The sequence below is a fragment of the Gorilla gorilla genome, chromosome 8, assembly GCF_029281585.2.
Source record: "Gorilla gorilla gorilla isolate KB3781 chromosome 8, NHGRI_mGorGor1-v2.1_pri, whole genome shotgun sequence".
NCBI classification, from domain to species: Eukaryota; Metazoa; Chordata; class Mammalia; order Primates; family Hominidae; genus Gorilla; species Gorilla gorilla.
In genome coordinates, this window is record NC_073232.2 from 21,041,634 (window position 1) to 21,061,926 (window position 20,293).

At 40.9% G+C, this 20,293-nt stretch overlaps 1 protein-coding gene across 7 annotated transcripts in view; it reads right to left on the reverse strand.

Moving 5' to 3' along the window:
- UPF2 (UPF2 regulator of nonsense mediated mRNA decay) overlaps positions 1 to 20,293 on the reverse strand; it is a 123,072-nt gene that overhangs the window by 93,049 nt on the left and 9,730 nt on the right. For all 7 annotated transcript variants that reach the window (XR_004071605.2, XM_055352325.2, XM_055352322.2 and 4 more), the window contains exons 3-4: positions 15,569 to 16,348; positions 1,640 to 1,800 (exon numbers count right to left, since the gene is read on the reverse strand). Coding sequence is in view for 6 of the 7 variants with exons in the window: in XM_055352325.2 (XP_055208300.1) it covers positions 1,640 to 1,800; positions 15,569 to 16,348 (941 nt within the window). In the remaining variant the exon portion in view is untranslated. The remainder of the gene's footprint in view (positions 1 to 1,639; positions 1,801 to 15,568; positions 16,349 to 20,293) is intronic.

Genomic DNA, 20,293 nt, shown 5'->3' on the forward strand with positions numbered 1-20,293 from the left:
AGATTTTGGTTCTAAAATATCCTAACAAATATACTGAGAAAGTTCTGAGAAACAAGCCAGGGTCAATCAAAACACAAATTCTATGATGAAACTTTTTTAAAACATTTAAAAAGTTTGGCCAGGCACAGTGGCTCATGCCTGTAATCTCAGCACATTGGGAGGCCGAGGCGTGCCTCAGCCCACAGCCAATTCTCAATCATGAGGTCAGGAGATCGAGATCATCCTGGCTAACGTGGTGAAACCCCGTCTCTACTAAAAACACAAAAACTTAGGTGGGCGTGGTGGCGGGTGCCTGTAGTCCCAGCTATTCGGGAGGCTGAGGCAGAAGAATGGCCTGAACCTGGGAGGCAGAGCTTGCAGTGAGCAGAGACCGTGCCACTGCACTCCAGCCTGGGCAACAGAGCAAGACTCCGTCAAAAAAAAAACCAAAAACATTTAAAAAGTTTGAGAATGAGTTTTGAGATATCGAGCCTGGGTGCAATGGCTCACACCTATAATCTCAGCACTTTGGGAGGCCAAGGCAGGAGGACTGCTTGAGCTAAGGAGTTTGAGACCAGCCTGAGAAACATGGTAAAACCTTGTCTCTAATTAGCCAGACATGGTGGTGCACACCTGCAGTCCCAGCTACTTGGGAGACTGACGCAGCAGAATCATTTGAGCCCAAGAGGCAGAGGCTGCAGTGAGCCGAGATTGTGCCACTGCACTCCAGCCTGCGCGACAGAGCAAGACTCTGTCTCAAAAAAAAAAAGTGTAAGAATTATGTACATTATTATATATAAATACAATAAATGCATTCACAGTATACAATAGGTATTTCTTACTGAGGATATTAAATATAAATTTTTCTTTAATTATAGAAGGATATTTTACAAATACTTCACCCTTAAAATTTTTTTTTTTTTTTTTTTGAGACAGGGTCTCACTCTGTCATCCAGGCTGGAGTGCAGTGGCACAATCTCGGCTCACTGCAACTTCTGCCTGCCAGGTTCACGCAATTCTCCTGCCTCAGCCTCCTAAGTAGCTGGGAGTACAGGCACATGCCACCACACCCAGCTAATTTTTGTATTTTTAGTAGAGATGGCGTTTCAATGTTGGTCAGGCTGGTCTTGAACTCCTGACCTTGTGATCCTCCCACCTCGGCCTCCCAAAGTGCTGGGATTACAGGCATGAGCCACTGCGCCCGGCCACCCTTAAGATTTCTAAGTAAACAGAATTGCCAGGAAATTCAAAGATACCTATCTATTACACAAGAACCTGAATGAACTCATCATATTATCATGAGTTAATTATTATTTTCTATGTCCAGAGACTCTTCCATTCAGGGATCATTTCAAATAGCTTTTCAAGGTTATCAATAGGTTTTAATACCATTTCTTTATTTAAGAAAATTTTTTTTTAATAGAGATGGGGTCTCACTATGTTGCCCAGGCTGCTATCAAACTCCTGGTCTCAAGCGATCCTCTTACCTTGGATTACCAAAGTGTTGAGGTTACAGGCATGAGCCACCATGCTTGGCCCATTTTGAAAATGTTGAAGCCATTTTAAAAACTTAAATTCTCAATACTGCATATCTGACAAGCCTAAAGGTAAGTGACAGTGCTTATAGAAAACACAATGTTTGTTTTCAAGGATATCTTACCTTCTGGTGTTGGTTTGTCTTGAGGAAGATCTGGCATATTTTCATCCAAAAGGTCTGCTAAGGATTGAGAATTTGCCAGCAGCTTCTGGTAAGACATAGCAAATTCCTCATACTGTTTATGTCTATCTTCACTGAGCTCCCCTTTAGAATGTAGAATGCGCCTATAAACAAATGAAATCATCTGACAGTCTTATCAAAATAGATGTGATCACAAATTGTTATATATGGGAAACATTCCATAATTTGATTTTCTCATACAAATTTAGTATAATCTTCATTTTTATTTAACATTTGAATCTAATATTTTCAAAATGTATCTGAAATGTATAATCAAATTCACCTGAACATTTAAATTTTAATACTGGTTCCTCAAAGAATATGCAGCATGCTTGCTGAAATACAATATTTAACAATATACATCTAAATAATTTTAAATTATTCAGTATTTTATTACAGTCACACTCTTCTCAGATATAGAGTTAACCAAAACTAGCACAACTATACAAGCCAATTTTCAAAAGCAACAGGTTACACAAAGAATCAATTATTCTTAAACCTCCATGATTTGAATCAGAAATATCATATTTAACAATACATCACAAAATAATCAAAAATTATTTGGTTTTTTATTACTGTCATACTCCCCTCAGACATACAGAGCTAACCAAAAATATTTAACACAACTACACAACTCAGTTTTCAAAACCAACAGATTTTGAATAGGTTCAAAAGAAACAGAATCAGTTATCCTTAAACTTCCATAATGATTTGAGTCAAGATTATCTTTTGAAAAACCCCACAATCTTCCCCACAGCCAATGCTCAATCTACTGTGCAAGTACTGGTTATTTATCCAGGTAACAAATACTGAGAAGCCCACTTACTCAGGCCAGCCCTTATCAAGGAACTAAGGACATAACCACTCTTCCACTTTGCAAGAATACACCAATAAGCCCCTAACTACAAATGCAAAACTACTGAAAACACCAAAATGTATAGAGTAAAAGTCTTATTATATTCGTATAAATCACTGAGACTTATATAGCTGGATCCAATTTTTTACATACAAAATATCCATGTGGTACTATAATATTTGAAATTTATAAACCATAATGCAAATACATTGTGTTTCAAAAAGTCAATTATAAATTATAAAAGTTATTTTTACAAGTAATACTTAGAAGTTTTTTATTTCTTGTTATTTGCGTTTTCTTATGAACAGTGAAGAAAACGAGGTTTTCTGTAATGCCATCTTCCGTCTTCTAAAAGTTACAGAGAAAAAGGCAGAAAAATAATGCCTATACTTATTCTTCCCAGATTATTTGAAACAATGTCAAAACTTTCCCATTTTACCCTATTTCTACTCACATAAGCTTTTGTTTAAGTACTATAAGAATTCAGCCAGGCATGGTGACTCATGCCTATAATCCCAGCACTCTGGGAGGACGAGGCAGGCGGATCACCTGAGGTCAGGAGTTTGAGACCAGCCTGGTCAACATGGCAAAACCTCGTCTCTACTAAAAATACAAAAATTAGCCAGGTGCAGTGGCGGGCACCTGTAATCCCAGTTACTCAGGAGGCCGAGGCAGAAGAATCGCTTGAACCTGGGAGGCAGAGGTTGCAGTGAGCCAAGAATAAGTAATGCTCAGAAGTAGGTTACTTAGGCTGGGCGCGGTGGCTCACGCCTGTAATCCCAGAACTCTAGAAGGCCGAGGTGGGAGGATCACAAGGTCAGGAGTTTGAGACCAGCCTGGCCAATATTGTGAAACTCTGTCTCTACTAAAAATACAAAAATTAGCTGGGTGTGGTGGCAAGTGCCTGTAATCCCAGCTACTTGGGAGGCTAAGCCAGGAGAATCACTTGAACCCGGGAGGCAGAGGTTGCAGTGAGCCAAGATTGCACCACTGCACTCCAGCCTGGGCGACAGAGCGAGACTGTTTAAAAAAAAAAAAGAAAAAGAAGTAAGTTACTTAAAAATATCTGCAATGTAGGGCCAGGCACGGTGGTTCACGCCTATAATCCCAGCACTTTGGGAGGCCGAGGCAGGCGGATCACCTGAGGTGAGGAGTTCAAGATCAGCCTGGCCAATGGTGAAAACTCGTCTCTACAAAAACATAAAAATTAGCCGGGCACGATGGTGGGTGCCTGTAATCCTAGCTCCTTGGGAGGCTGAGGCAGGAGAATCATTTGAACTCGGAAGGCAGAGGTTGCAGTGAGCTGAGATTGCACCATTGCACTCCAGCCTGGGCAACAGAGCGAGACTCCATCTCGGAAAAAAAAAAAAAATCTTCAGTGTATTAAGAAAAATGTTAACAGGTAAAAATTGAAGAGTTTGTTCCATGGCACTTTAGTCTGAAAAAAAATTAAAGAACAAAAACCGAAGAGTTTATTCTGAAGCAAATTATATTAAAGGGATAATACCGGTTCTAAGAGATTTCAAAACCCCTAATGACAATTACTATGCAACATTATTTCATACTTGAAAAGAAATCGGAAAATATATCTCAGAATAACATAACCCAAAACTTTAATTCTCTTAACAAGTTCTGACATTTTGGTCATCCAAAGAACAAACATCCAGTCCACTGAGATACATAATAATCACACTAAGGATTTCTAACATATAAGCAGTAGCAAGGTGATGACTACCTTATGAAAACAAAAACGAACAGTCCTTTTCCTCACTTTCACGTGTGGATTTGCCTGTGACTTTGCGCTGAGTCCATTAAAAGTGATTTCATTCTATGATGGTTCCCTGAGTCTGCTTTCCAGTTCCTCTCCAGTACTGCTGGAACCAACTAAAACTTTAAAGCTTCACTGATACTCCTTACCCTCCCCTTAATTCCATGATTAAATGCATTAACAGCACTAACTTACCTAACTAATGAGCGGGTACTTAAGTTACTATTCAGTGAGAATAGTCCTCAAGAAAAGTTTAGATTTTGGGTTTTGTTTGTTCATTTTATAGCTCCATAAGCCTTTTACTCCCATTTTTTTATTATTATTATACTTTAAGTTCTGGGATACATGTGCAAAACGTGCAGGTTTGTTACATAGGTATACACGTGCCATGGTGGTTTGCTGCACCCATCAACCTGTCATCTACGTTAGGTATTTCTCCTAATGTTATCCCTCCCCTGGCCCTCCAACCCCCAGATTTTTTCTTTTGTTTTGTTTTGTTTTTAATGATGTCTTACACCGAGCACTTGGTTAGCAGGACAGAATGCCAATTAATACAATATGACTTCTGTTATATATAAAACTGACATATGTAGCCATATATCCTTTCTTTGACATCTAAGTAATACACATTTACTGAACTGACTAAATCCACAGCATGCAGTAAGACAATATACAGACAAAGCAGAGAAATAACTCATTATAGTGCCTGAACATTTAAAAACCTAAGGATCGGCCAGGCACAGTGGCTAACGCCTCTAATCCTAGCACTTTGGGAGGCCAAGGAGGGCCGATTGCTTGAGCCGACAAGTCTGAGACCAACCTGGGCAGCATGGTGAAACTCCATCTCTACAAAAAATACAAAAATTGGCCAGGTGCTATGGCTCATACCTGTAATCCCAACACTTTGGGAGGCTGAGGCGGGTGGACCAGAAAGTCAGGAGTTCAAGATCACCCTGACCAACATGGTGAAACTCCATCTCTGCTAAAAATACAAAAATTAGCCAGGCATGGTGGCGTGCACCTGTAATCCCAGCTACTCAGGAGGCTGAAGCAGGAGAATCACTTGAATCCGGGAGGCAAAGGTTGCAGTGAGCCAAGATCGCACCACTGCACTCTAGCCTGGGGGACAGAGCAAGACTCCGTCTCAAAAACAAAAAAAAACACAAAAATTAGTTGGATGCGGTGGTGGGCACCTACAGTCCTAGCTACTCAGGAGGTTGAGGTGGGAGGATCACCTGAACCCAGGAGGTCGAGGCTGCAGTAAGCCGTGACTGTGCCACTGTGCTGCAGCCTGGGTGACAGAGTGAGACCCTGCCTCAAAAAATAAATGAATAAATAAATAAACCCAAGGATCCTTTAGAAATTCTAATGAAATTAAACATGTTTAAATGTAGGTACTAAAAATGTCAGGGTATTTTTTGTAACTTTATGCAACTCACAGGAAAAGGTTTTCAGTTTAATTGTTCTTGAAAACCCACTTGAGGGAACTAAATATTACACAACACATCTGACCAACAAGTATCTCTGCTTTACATCAATGCTATCAAAAAATATGACCAAAATTTCTCATGTGAATTCCATGGGAATGTATCACTGAAAATATAACCAAAATCAAGCTGAAAATATGATTTCATCACATATTTTAATTATTGCCTTTTTAGAAATATATCAATTACATAAAGCTGAATTTAAGCCATTCTTTTGAGAATGTCATAAAGTAGAGGTCAGCAAACTTTTTCTGTAAAGGGCCAAACAATACATATTTCAGTCTCTGCAGACCATTTGGTCTTTGCTGAAACTACTCAACTCTGCTAACAAAACACAAAAGCCGCCACAGACAATATGTAAACAAATGAGGGTGACTATAATAAAATGTTATTTATGAACACTGAAATTTGAACTTCAAATCATTTTCATGCTTCCCAAAACATTCTACTTTTGACTATTTTTCAACCATTTAAAAAAGTAAAAATCATTCTTAGGTGACAGGCTGTAGAAAAACTAGTCATAGGCTTAATCTGGCCCACAAGCCATAGTTCGCCAATGCCTGTCACACTACTACATGTCTTATAAATTAGTACATTCCCTCCTGCAATATCTTTGCACACTAGAGAGGTACTTGTCCCCTTTTACAGATATAAACAGGAAGTAATGAGAACAAAATCTATGCCAACTCTTATGCTTTGTTATAAAAATAAAAAAAAAATGCCCTCCTTTCGGTAACATACGTGAGACATCACTGTCCAGAAGAATCTCTAAAGTATGTCAGTCCTTGATTTTATGGAGTGTTTTTTTGTTTTGTTTTGTTTTTGAGATGGATTCTCCCTCTGCTGCCCAGACTGGAGTGTAGTGGTGCAATCTCAGCTCACTGCAACCTCCGCCTCCTAGGTTCAAGCAATTCTCCCTGCCTCAGCCTCTACCACATAGCTGGGATTACAGGAGCCTGCCACCACACCCGGCTAATTTTTGTATTTTTAGTAGAGACGGGGTTTTGCCACGTTGGCCAGGCTGGCCTCAAGCTCCTGACGTCAGGTGATCTGCCCACCTCAGCCTCCCAAACCGCTGGGATTACAGGCATGAGCCACCGCGCCCAGTTGAATGTTTTTTATATTACTAATTTAATATTATAAAACCAACCAAAAAAACCAGTCAATTTTTGAGTCAAGCATTATACATCATAAATAAAATTCATTAATGCCTAAAAAATTCTAATATTAAGAGAACTTTTTTCTTTTCCATTTTTTCATTTTTATTGACTTTTTTACATTTCCTTCATTTTATTAATTTTTGCTTTGTATTATCCTAAAAAATAAATTTTATTTTTATTTTTTTAAATTTTTTTGAGACGGAGTTTCACTCTGTCACCCAGGCTGGAGTGCAATGGCGCAATCTCGGCTCACCGCAACCTCTGCCTCCCGGGTTCAAGCCATTCTCCTGCCTCAGCCTCCTGAGTAGCTGGGATTACAGGCATGCGCCACTACGCCCGGCTAATTTTGTATTTTTAGTAGAGACAGCGTTTCTCCATATTGGTCAGGCTGGTCTCGAATTCCCAACCTCAGGTGATCCGCCAGCCTCAGCCAAGCTACTAAAGTTTAAGAAGTTTAACATAAAAATTCATAAAATCATAAAAAGACAGAAAGAGAAATTCTCATTCAAATGTCTTTCAGAAAGGTCAGGCAGGCAATCTATTAATAAAAGCTAACTAACATTTACTAAATACTTACAATGTGCCAGACACTGTTATTAAGTGCTTTTACACATATGAATTCACTATATGATTCACATTTACCTCAGAGTTACAGAACTATTGTTATGCCCATTTTACAGATGGGAAAACTGAAGCACAGAGATGCTAGGTAACTTGCCCAAGATTGCAGAATGTGCAAATGACAGTGCTCTAGCTCCAGAGTCCCCGCTCTGAAATATTGGACTATGCTGCCTTTCAAATTATAATTATCCACTTTGTACGTTATAGTGAAGTTAAAATGTCTCTCAAACACGTCCATGAAGGCAAGCCTTCAACACAGAACTGCTTATTTTATTTCCTCTTTTGGGTCCCTCTCTCGTTTGGATTTGACTTGGTAAATATTGAGCAGCTAACATGTATACTATACACTTCAAAAACAAGTGCTAAATGTAAATATGGATGGATATTACATAATTGTGAAAAGTACAGTATGAAGAGGAAGAAAAGAACCTGACTCTATCACTCACTTTCCATGTTATATTGGGCAAGCCCTTTAATCCCTTTGTTTTACCATCTTCAAAATATAGGCATTTATGTAATATAGGTACTGTTAGGATCAATTAAGATCATATAGGCCAGGTGTGGTGGCTCATGCCTGTATTCTCAGCACTGTGGGAGGCCAAAGTGGGAGGATCGCTTGAGCCCAAGATATCAAGACCAGCCTGGCCAACATAATGAAACCAAGTCTCTACAAAAAAAAAAATTTTTTTTTAATTAGCCAGGTGTGGTGGTGCATACCTGTGGTCTCAGCGACTTGGGAGGCTGAGGTGGGAGATAGCGAGGCTGCAGTGAGCTATGACTGCACCATGACACTCCAGCCTGGGTGACAGGGCAAGACCCTGTCTCAAAAAAAAGGATCATATGTGTGATTTATTATGTTAATGTAAAATGGTATTTTCATGAGAAAAAAAGTGCCAAAGCCTAACATAGGAAAGGCAAGAACTTCAATGCCAAATTCTATTAATCATTAGCCAAATTAAAAAGGAAAAGTCTTGACAAACATACAGAACATTCATTTTAACTTTGCCCTTGTGCAGTCATACAAAATTATATATAACACATGGATAAAATCTTTAAAAGAATGATCATGAAGAAGACCCCAGAAAAACCACTGGGTTTTATATCTCCTCCAGCATTCTGTCCAATTTTAATAAAAATTGGCCTTAGAATTATCTTAGATTTTCTTGGCTGGATGCGGTGGCTCACGTCTGTAATCCCAGCACTTTGGGAGGGCAAGGCGGGCGGATCACTTGAGGTCAGGAAACCAGCCTGGCCAACATGGTGAAACCCTGTCTCTGCTAAAAATACAAAAATTAGTCGAGTGTGGTGGCAGGTGCGTGTAGTCCCAGCTACTCAGGAGGCTGAGGCAGGAGAATCGCTTGCACCTAGGAGGTGGAAGTTGCAGTGAGCCAGGATTGCGCCACTGCACTCCAGCCTGGGTGACAGAGCGAGACTCCAGCACAGTGGCTCACGCCTGTAATCCTACCACTTTGGGAGGCCGAGGAGGGCAGATTGTGTGAGCTCAGGAGTTCGAGACCAGCCTGGGCAACACGGTGAAACCCTGTCTCTTCTAAAACACAAAAAATTAGCCAGGTGTGGCGGCATGTGCCTGTGGTCCCAGCTACGTGGGAGGCTGAGGCAGGAGAATTGCTTGAACCTGGGAGGCGGAGGTTGCCGTGAGCTGAGATCATGCCACTGCACTCCAGCCTGGAAACAAAGGGAGACTCCGTCTCAAAAAAAAAAAAAAATTATCTTAGATTTTCTTTTGGTTTCATTTTAGAATTGTTTATGGATATCTCATAATCTTGTAAAAAGACTCTAGAACATAGCAAAGCAAAACTGTACCCATTAAAATGGGTACTACTACTACAGCAAAGTCATTTAAACACAATTAGAATATCTAGGACATAATTTTAGAGCTCTTAGAACATTACAGCTATAACACTACATCTAAAGTACAGAGAAGTAACATCTTAATTGTGCTTAAATACTACCAATTTAAACAACCTACCTGTGAAGCAAGGTACAACTCATCTGGAAGGAAAGTGAAAGTAAAAGCAGTACCATTTCATTATTGGCTGATGTGTTTTTAAGTTTCAATATCAGTCAATAATGCCTCAAGAATTAGCATTCATAAAAGAAACCTCTGACTTTTTTTTTAACAATGAGCAGACGAAAAAGTCTGCATTCTACTTAAATGTTTTTTCCTGAACTTTGTCAACTCACTGCTGTTAGACTAAGCCTGCAGTCATGAGGGTACTAAGTCAGGGGTGCTGAAGAGAAACTTGTTACCACTTCCACCAATTAGGGAGAAAAAAAGGAATAAAGATATTTTGAGATTACTCAAACAAGAATTCTGGCCTACTACCTGAATTCATGATTTCACTATACTGAAAGAAACAAATTCTGTAACATAATTGAGTTATAGCCATGAAAATGAAATCATTTCTTCATCCAATTAAATGCCCAAAATATACTAATAGGACCTCTATAATATTTCAAAGTACAAAGCATTTCAAAGCATATAAAGAGCACTTAACATTATAAAAGGCAAAACTCACCGAGAAAGTAAGGCTATTAATTCCAAATAGGCAAATACTACTGGATGACATTTTTAAATTTATAATAATTATAACTCACCAGGTCAATCACTTAACCAAAATGTATAACAAAAAATAATATTTGGCTGGGCGTGGTGGATCACACCTGTAATCCCAGCACTTTGGGAGGCCGAGGCGGGAAGATCATGAGGTCAAGAGATAGAGACCATCCTGGCCAACATGGTGAAACTCCGTCTCTACTAAAAAAAAAAAAAAAAAAAAAAAAAATAGAGAATTAAAATTAGCCGGGCGTGGTGGTGCATGCCTGTAATCCCAGTTACTCGGGAGGCTGAGGCAAGGGAATCGGTTGAACCCAGGAGGTGGAGGTTGTGATAAGCTGAGACCATGCCACTGCACTCCAGCCTGGGCGGCAGAGCAAGACTCCATCTAAAAAAAAAAAAAAGATATTGGCCAAGCACAGAGGCTCATGCCTGTAATCCCAGCACTGTGGGAGGCCCAGGCAGGCGGGTGGCTTGAGCTCAGGAGTTTGGGACCATCCTGGGCAACATGGAGAAATCCTGTCTCCACCAAAAATACAAAAACTTAGACAAGTGTGGTGGCACGTGCCTATGGTCCCAGCTACTCAGGAGGTTGATAGAGGATTGCTTGAGCTGGGAGGTAGAGACTGCAGTGAGCACTTCAGCCTGCCACTGCACTCCAGCCTGGGTGACAGAGTGAGACCTTGTCTCAAAAAAACAAAATAAAATAATAAAAGATATTGAATAAAAGGCTTAAAGAAATTTAACTAGGTAGGAATCTTAAATATCAGCTAGCTTAGTCTTCTTGCTTTATCACACCTCAGGGAAACCTTACTGGAAGAACTATTGCCCATTATTTAGTCCTATGATATAGAAAAACCTCAAAACACCTACTAGATGACAGGTGCAGTGGCTCACACTTGTAAACCCAGAAGTTTGGGAGGCCATGGCAGGAGGATTGCTTGAACCCAGGAGTTCGAGGCCAGCCTGGACAACAGTGTGAGACCATATCTCTATGTTTACAAAAATTCTTTTAAAGGTTGGGATGGGGGGCAGGCACAGTGGCTGACGCCTATAATCCCAGCACTTTGGGAGGCCAAGGCAGGCAGATCATCTGAGGTCAGAAGTTCGAGACCAGCCTGGGCAACATGGCGAAACCCCATCTCTACTAAAAATACAAAAATTAGCTGGGTGTGGTGGCATGTGCCTATAGTCCCAGCTACTCAGGAGGCTGAGGTAGGAGAATCGCTTGAACCCAGGAGGCGGAGGTTGCAGCGAGCCAAGATCACGCCACTGTACTCCAGCCTGGGCAACACAGGGAAACCCCGTCTCAAAAAATTAATTAATTTATTTATTAATTAAAGGTGGGGTGGCACCGAGCACAGTGGCTCACACCTATAATCCCAACACTTTGGGAGGCCAAGGCAGGAGGATCGCTTGACCCCAGAAGTTTGAGATCAGCCTGAGCAACATAGGGAGCTCCCTCTCTATAAAAAGATTAAAAAAATAACCAGGCATGGTAGCACGTGCCTGTAGTCTCAGCTACTTGAGAGCCTGAGGTGGGAGGATCCCTTAAGCCCCAGGAGGTCAAGGCTACACTGAGCCATGATCACACGACTGCACTCTAGCCCAGGTAAGAGGGAGACCCTGTTACAAAAAAAAAAAAAAACACAGCTACTGGATAATGACTGGGAGGGACAAAATGATCATTTTAGCAGAACACCATAATGTACCCTTGCAGAAGGTAGGAAACTATCATTAGGCCAATAGGGATTGTGCACTAATCCATTCCTCATGTCTTTTTTGCTCAGTTATGTATCTGCATCTTCTCTATAGTGGCTGCTCAAGTTGAAGCTATCCTAAGGCATGAGTGATTTATTAAGCCATATGCCAATTATTTTCTACATGGTGATTAAGATTCTCACATCCTCAAATCATTACATCTAAATGGGCAAAGTCTCCCATCATAAAAAGGCTATGATGGCCGGGCACGGTGGCTGACGCCTGTAATCCCAGCACTCTGGGAGGCCGAGGTGTGCAGATCACCTGAGGTCAGGAGTTTGGGACCAGCATGGCCAACATGGTGAAACCCCATCTCTACTAAAAATACAAAAATTAGCTGGGTGTAGCGGCGCAGGCCTGTAATCCTAGCTATTTGGGAAGCTGAGGTAGGAGAATTGCTTTAACCCGGGAGGCAAAGGTTGCAGTGAGCCAAGATCATGACACTGCATTCCAGCCTGGGAGACAGTAAGACTCCATCTCTAAATAAATAAATAAATAAATAAACAAACAAATAAATAGGCTGTGACAATACTAAGGTCAGTTTACACTATGTAAGTAAACTTCTCAAATAACTGTGGATTAATAGGTCTGTAACAAATGGATAAAAGTTTCTAAGGAAAGGCCACAAAGCTGTATTCTTAACTACATCCTTTTCAAATTTTTATCAATGACTTGAATAATAAAATAGAAGAGCTGCTTATCAAAGCTGAATGTGACCAGAAGATAAGCACTATTCAGTTTTTGTTTCGAGACAGGGTCTCTCTCTGTCGCCCAGGCTAGAGTGCAGTGGTGCGATCATGGCTTACTGCAGTCTCGACTTTCCAGGCTCAACTGATCCTCCCACCTCAGCCCCCAAGTAGCTGAGACTACAAGCGCATGCCACCACACCCAGCTAATTTTTATATTTTTTGTAGCAATGGGGTTTCAGCATGTTGCCCAGGCTAGTCTCAAACTCCTGGGCTCAAGCGATCCTTCTGCCTCAGCCTCCCAAAGTGCTGACATTACAGGAGTGAGCCACCGCACCCAGCCAGTACTATTAATAATACACACGTAATCAATATCCAAAGCTTTCATAAAGCTAAAATAATATACAAAAAGCATCTAAATAAAGTTTAACAGAGATATGCAAGTACACATTTAGGCTTTAAAAATTGTATTTCACTAGTTTAAAGTGAAGAAGAAGTGGCTTGTCAGCAGTTCATATGAGAAATAAAGCTTTAGTGCAAATAAGTTTAACAAAAACCAAAAGAACAACAAGGTAGCTATAAAAACTAAGGCAATTTTAGGTCACAGATAGTAAAGAATGCATCCAAAACAAGTATCCTAAGAGTAGTGAAGTGTCTGGAAATCATGGAGCAAACTGAAAGAACTGGAGGTATTTAACATGGAGACGAGAAAAGGGAAACATCACGGCAGTCTGAATATCTGAGATACTGTCATGGGAATAAAAGTGGACACATATGTCCTCTACTGGTATTCCTCAAACCATCTGTGGTAAAGGGCCACCTTTCCTTCCCCAACCACTGGACACTTCTGTAAAAATATAGTAAGAATACCATGACCACTGAAAATTCCTATAAACTTTTTTTTTTTTTTTAGGACGAAGTCTCGCTCTTGTCCTCCAGGCTGGAGTGCAATGGCACAATCTCGGCTCACTGCAACCTCCACCTCCCGGGGTCAAGTGATTCTCCTACCTCAGTCCCCCACAAGTAGCTGGGATTACCGGGGCCTTCCACCATGCCTGGCTAATTTTTGCATTTTTAGTAGAGATGGGGTTTCACCATGTTGGCCAGGCTGGTCTCAAACTCCTGACCTCAGATGATCCACCCACCTTGGCCTCCCAAAGTGCTGGGATTACAGGTGTGAGCCACCATTTCCAGCCTGAAAATTCCTATAATAATTTCTAAATGCTCACTCTCACTTTCTGTGTTTCATTAAATTGTGAACAGGTTACAAGTTCATAGATTTCCTACTTCAAGTACCTGTATTCCATCCATACCAGAAAAAAGAACCAAATCAAAGGGAACCATTTTGTGGGAAGTTAAATTTCCACCTGATGTAACAAAGAATTCCTAGCCCACAAGTGTTTCCAACAGTGCAATGGCACCGAGAGAACTGAGCTCCTTTGGGAAGTATTCAGAGGAAAAATAATTTTATCTGTCAGATAATCTAAAAAATGTATTCCTACTTTGGAAAGGTGAATGGATTGGATGAAAACATCGTAGAATCTCTCCACTCTCCAAGATTCTGAGTCCAATCAAAAGCAAATACACACACATACACCCTCAAAGTAGCCAAGAACTAATCAATCATTAGCATACTATTAGCATACTCACAAATCAGTTATGATGTATTAGGTAGAATGTACGAGCAAAGGACTATGAAATTGACAAAGCATATGGAAATCATAATTAAGCCCTAAGTAAGTGAGAAGTATGAATAAAGCACCACCATAATCCTTTCTAGTCCATCACTGATGGTACAAGTACACTCTCAGGTTGCCTCTTCAAAGTTTAAACCAGTCCTCGCAAATCAAAACACAAAACAAGGATAAGCCTTTTCCTTTTTCCTAAAAGAACTATTGATAACACCATTGCCGTCTTAAATTCTCACCTCTGAGTGACCTTCAGCCACAAAGATTTAACCACAGTCTCTACCTTGACCCTGCCCTAACTGTACTACTGGCATACGCTACTCCTGTTCAATCTTCTGGTCAATCATCTTCTAGTGGTAACTACTTAAACCACTCCTCCCCTACCACAGACTTATGAAACTAGAAAAGGATCTCCTCCTATACAAATTTCTGATCAACAGTAATTTCAGATTCTCAACCATGCAATATAAATAGTTGTAGAAATATTAAAATAGTTTAATACTCAGCCACGTGCTATGGCTATTACCTCTTTGCTAGACCCCCTCAGCCTCCCTCCAAATCCATCCTCCATAGAAATTGACCTAATGCCTAGCAACTCCATCAACTTCTAGCTTCTTGTTGCTCCTCAGGTACAAATACTACACAGTACTCTACCATACCTTTTAACAACCAAAATTGGCACAGTACATTCCTCCTTTAGAATTTTAAATGAATGCCCCCAGGAAGAAGACTCCTACAAATGAGTTTTGTAGTTGCATTTAAGAAATTTTTTCACAGCTAATTTTGAGCATTATTTCCCAAAACTCTAATCTGAAATACCACTGGTAATTAATGACTCATTTTCTTAAGAAGAGCAACAGTGACATAAGGAACTTAAAATACAAAACAATGAAAGCAAACCTGTTATAGAGAGAACGTTAAAGCACACAGAAAAATATTAGCAGGTAAGTTTAAGTGACAGAAAAGGAAATTTTACCCCTTGATTAGTAAGGAGTATTTAAAATCACAGGAAGAATACACATCCACAAAGCAAAAATCACCATCTACTTGGCAGATTTTTTAAAAATCAGAAACAAAATCTATTGTAGACTCACATTAAAACATGAGTACTCAGACTGTTCTACTTTGAAATTTTCCTGGAATGTTAAGAAATCACCTGTAAGGAGCCCCTTTTCCATAAGTTCTTTCAGTGGCATGAAGACTTTAAACATTTTTAAGTATGAGCTCCAAAATAAATTCTCAACTCTGAGAAACATTTGAAAATCACCTGTTTTGTCTCTCAGTATTCTGGAGTTCCCTGTGGTCCCTTTTCAGGTGTTTGGTCAAAGACGTAAAGTACTCTTTTAAAAGATTCTGGAAGGGCTGTTGTTTCTCTGGACTAATTATCTCACTAGGAGGAAAACTCAAATTAAACTTCTCTGCAGCACTCTTTACTTTCCTTGGTACAAGTCCAGCAATATCATCTCCACAATGTCGACAGAAACTAATCACTACAGAGACATGAGTGTGGGACTCCCGATCAGCATTAATAATATTTTTTAGCTGTTCATAGATTAAGGAAAGACCTTCCTTGTCAGTGAAAATCCCAACTATTGTCAATTCTGCAATAAAACGCAAATCAGTTCTTAACTTGGTAATGTTAGGTGTTTTCTCCTCTTTCCTTGCTTCAAAATGTTTTTTCCAGACCTGAAGAAGTGATGGGGCAAAGTCAGCATAACGCTGGTGAAAGAGAGAGCAGAGGTGCACAGCACAGTTCACATCAGAGATTTTTAGTTTTGCTTCCACGATGGAAGCTACAGCTTCTGCAATGTATTTGCTTAAATTTAGGCCATTAAAATCATGGGACAAGGAGTCTCTCTGTTGTTCCGTAATAGTTTTTAGTTTCTTGACAAAAGCAGTATTTTTCTTCAAACTTGAGTCAAGGCGGCTGAAGAAGTTTTCCTCTGGTCGGCTGTCCGGAGCATTTTGGTTTTTGCTACGAAGTTCCTTTCTTAAATGATGTCGTTCCCAAGCTTCCTGATGAAGCTGAACGGATTCTTCTTTTTCTCTATATAAAAACAAACAAATAAATAAAATACTCTCTACATTTTGAAGCATTATACACAAATCCCCTAAGAGTAAAAAGCCAATGAAAAAAATTATCTAAGTATAACAATCTACAAGATTCAAAAGGCCTTTCACTACTTTTAAAGACATTTTACTGGCCAGGCATGGTGGCTCATGCCTGTAATCCCAGCACTTTGGGAGGCCAAAGCAGAGAGATCACCTGAGGTCAGGAGTTCAAGGCCAGCCTGGCCAATATGGTGAAACCCCACATCTACTAAAAATACAAAAACTAGCTGGGCGTGATGGCGCTCACCTGTAGTCCCAGCTATTCAGCAGGCTGAGGCACAATGCTTAAACCCAAGAGGCAGAGGTTGCAATGAGCCAAGAACGTGCCACTGCACTCTAGTCTGGGCGACAGAGCAAGACTCTGTCTCAAAAAAAAAAAACACATAAAGACATTTTACTAACAACTAACGATAACAAGTATTATCTTAATGAGAAGCCCAGTACTGGAGGTCGATAACAAATGTCACAGAGCAGAGGATACTGACACTAGATTAAAATTAAAAATCATTCTGCCAACTGGCAAGCTAACTAGGTAAGACATATAATGCTACTATGAAAAATATAGTATGTTTAGGAAGGATGTAAAATGTGAAACAAATAAAAGCAATGGGCAAAGAGAAAATAAAACAATTATACACAAAGAATTATTTAAAGAATTAGCACTACAAGACCAGGTGTGGTGGCTCCCAGCACTTTGGGAGGCGGGTGGATCACCTAAGGTCAGGGGTTCGAGACCAGCTTGGCCAACATGGTGAAACCCCGTCTCTACTAAAAATACAAAAATCAGCCAGTCGTGGTGGTGGGCACCTGTAATCTCAGCTACTTGGGAGGCTGAGGCAGGAGAATTGCTTAAACCTGGGAGTCGGAGACTGATGCTGCAGTAAGCCAAGATCTCCCAACTGCACTCCAACCTGGGCAACAGAGCGAGATTCTGCCTCAAAAAAAAAAAAATAATAATAATAATAATTAGCACTATAAAAAAATGCATTAAAAATGTTTTGAGGCCTGGGCAGTGGCTCACGCCTGTAATCCCAGCACTTTGGGAGGCCGAGGCAGGCAGATCACGAGGTCAGGAGATCGACACCATCCTAACATGGTGAAACGCCGTCTCTACTAAAAATAACAAAAAATTAGCAGGGCATGGTTGCACGCGCCTGTAGTCCCAGCTACTCGGGAGGCTGAGGCAGCAGAATCGCTTGAACCCGGGAGGCGCAGGTTGCCGTGAGCCAAGATCATGCCACTGCACTCCAACCTGTGCGACAGAGCAAGACTCTGTCTCAAAAAAAAAGGCCAGGCACGGTGGCTCACGCCTGTAATCCCAGCACTTTGGGAGGCCGAGGCGGGCAGATCACGAGGTTAGGAGATCGAGACCATCTTGGCTAACACAGTGAAACCCCGTCTCTACTAAAAATACAAAAACTTAGCCAGGCGCAGTGGCAGGCACCTGTAATCCCAGCTATTCAGGAGGCTGAGGCAGGAGAATGGCATGAACCCGGGAGGCGGAGCTTGCAGTGAGCCGATATAGTGCCACTGCAGTCCGGCCTGGGCGAAAGAGCAAGACTCCGTCTCAAAAAAAAAAAAAAAAAAAAAAAACAGTTTTGCAATGTTAGATATTGTTTTTCCATCCTCAGCACATTAGCCAAACCTTTAACAAAGTACCTTGCTATGTTTGGGCTCTTAAAAATTCAAGTGATTTAGAAAATTTGGAAAGGAACCAGAAGACAACTATCAAGTAAGAAACTTAATAAAAACCTAGTAGACTCAGTTTATACTGAAAAGTATAACCAAAAACAAATATACCTATTTTTCCACTAAAAAGACAGAACAAGTTTAAATTGCAGAAGTAATAAAATAGGCACGAGTGAGGGGCGACAATCTGATTTTGAAGTTTATTGAAGTTTTTGAGATAACAAAACACATAACTTAAATCTCTACTTTGTGAAGCTGAGGTGGGAAGAGCCCAGGAGTTAAGACCAGACTGGGCAACACAGTAAGAACCAATCTCTACAAAAAAACTTAAAAAATTAGCTGGACATGGTGGCACATGCCTGTAGTCCCAGTTACTTGGGAGGCTGAGACGGGGGGATCGCTTGAGCCCAGGAGGTTGAAGCTGCAGTGAGTCATGATCACACCATAGCTCTCCAGCCTGGGTGACAGAGTGAGCCCTGTCTCAAAAAAATTATACACATATCTATAAATCTCTAAAAAAGTACATTTTCATCTTTCTGAGATAATCACCCCTGAGTTATAAGATAATTATTTGATTTTTCCATTAAAAGCTACAATATATTAACAGAAAGGTGGCCTCTATCACTGAGCACATGGACAGTTGAGTATCTCTTTGAAGTCTCCCAGCAACACACAAATACAAAATGAGCAGTGAAAGTACATTTTAAGAAAGTATGTACAAGGCTGGGTGCCGTGGCTCACGCCTGTAATCCCAGCACTTTGGGAGGCCAAGACGGGTGGATCACCTGAGGTCAGGAGTTTGAGATCAGCCTGACCAACATGGAGAAACACTGTCTCTACTAAAAATACAAAAATTAGCCGGGCATGGTGGCACATGCCTGTAATCCCAGCTACTCGGGAGGCTGAGGCAGGAGAATGGCTTGAACCTGGGAGGCGGAGGTTACGGTGAGCCGAGATCGCACCATTGCGTTCCAGCCTGGGCAACAAGAGTGAAACAACTCTGTCTCAAAAAAAAAAAAAAAAAAAAAGAAAAGAAAAGAAAGTATGTACACACATTAAATAACTCAATTTTCAGCTGCATTGAAAACACTTATATAACGAAGTTTTTATGGGTAAATGCTATGATGCTCTACAATACTCCAGGGGGAAAAAGTGGGTAATTATTGATGCTAGGTAGATGGGGGACTAGTTCACTATACTATTCTATTTTTGCATATATCTGAAATTTTCCCAGGAGCTCAGGAGTTCAAGACCAGCCGGGGCAACACAGCAAAACCCCGTCTCTACAAAAAATACAAAAATTAGCCAAGTAGGGTGGTATGCATCTGTAGTCCCAGCTACTCAAGAGGCTGAGGCGGGAGGATCGCTTGAGCCCAGAAGGCAGAGATCGCAGTGAGCCAAGACCAGGCCACTGCACTCCAGCCTGGGTGACAGAGCAAGACCCTGTCTCAAAAAAAAAAAAAAAGAATCTCTTAAGAATCATGGTTCTGAATATTCCAAAACTAGGCACTACTATAGCTTTGCAGACCTAAGGCTTCTGTTCCTTATTAAAAAGAGGTCCTGGCCAGGGGTGGTGGCACGAGCCTGTAATGACAGCTACTCAGGAGGCAGGAGGAATCACTTGAGCCCAGGAGTTGGAGACTGCAGTACGTTATGATGGAACCTGAGAATAGCCACTGCACTCCAGCCTGGGTAACAACAGCAATGCCCTCATCACCCCCCCAAAAATGGGAAGAAAGTAGAAGTCCTAAAGAACAACTCTGAGAAGAAAGGTGGCTGTTCTAGAGATCTATACAAAATCGTGCTTGCAAAAAGCTTTTTAAATTATATATTTGGCCACGCACAGTAGTGTACATCTGTAGTCCCAGCTACTAGGGAGGCTGTAGTGGGAGGATCGCTTGAGCTCAGCAATTACAGACTAACTTAGAAAAAAAAGAAAGACATCGTTTCCAAAAAACGATTTTTTATGCCAGGCATGGTGGCTCACGCCTGTAATCCCAACACTTTGGGAGGCTGAGGCAGGAGGACTTCTTGAGTCCAAGAGTTCAAGACTAGCCTGGGCAACATGGTAAAACTCTATCTACAAAAAGTACAGAAATACCCAGGTGTGGTGGCATGCACCTGTAGTTCCCGCTACCAAGGAGGATGTGGTGGGAGGATGGCTTGAGCCTGGGAGGTCAAGGCTACAGTG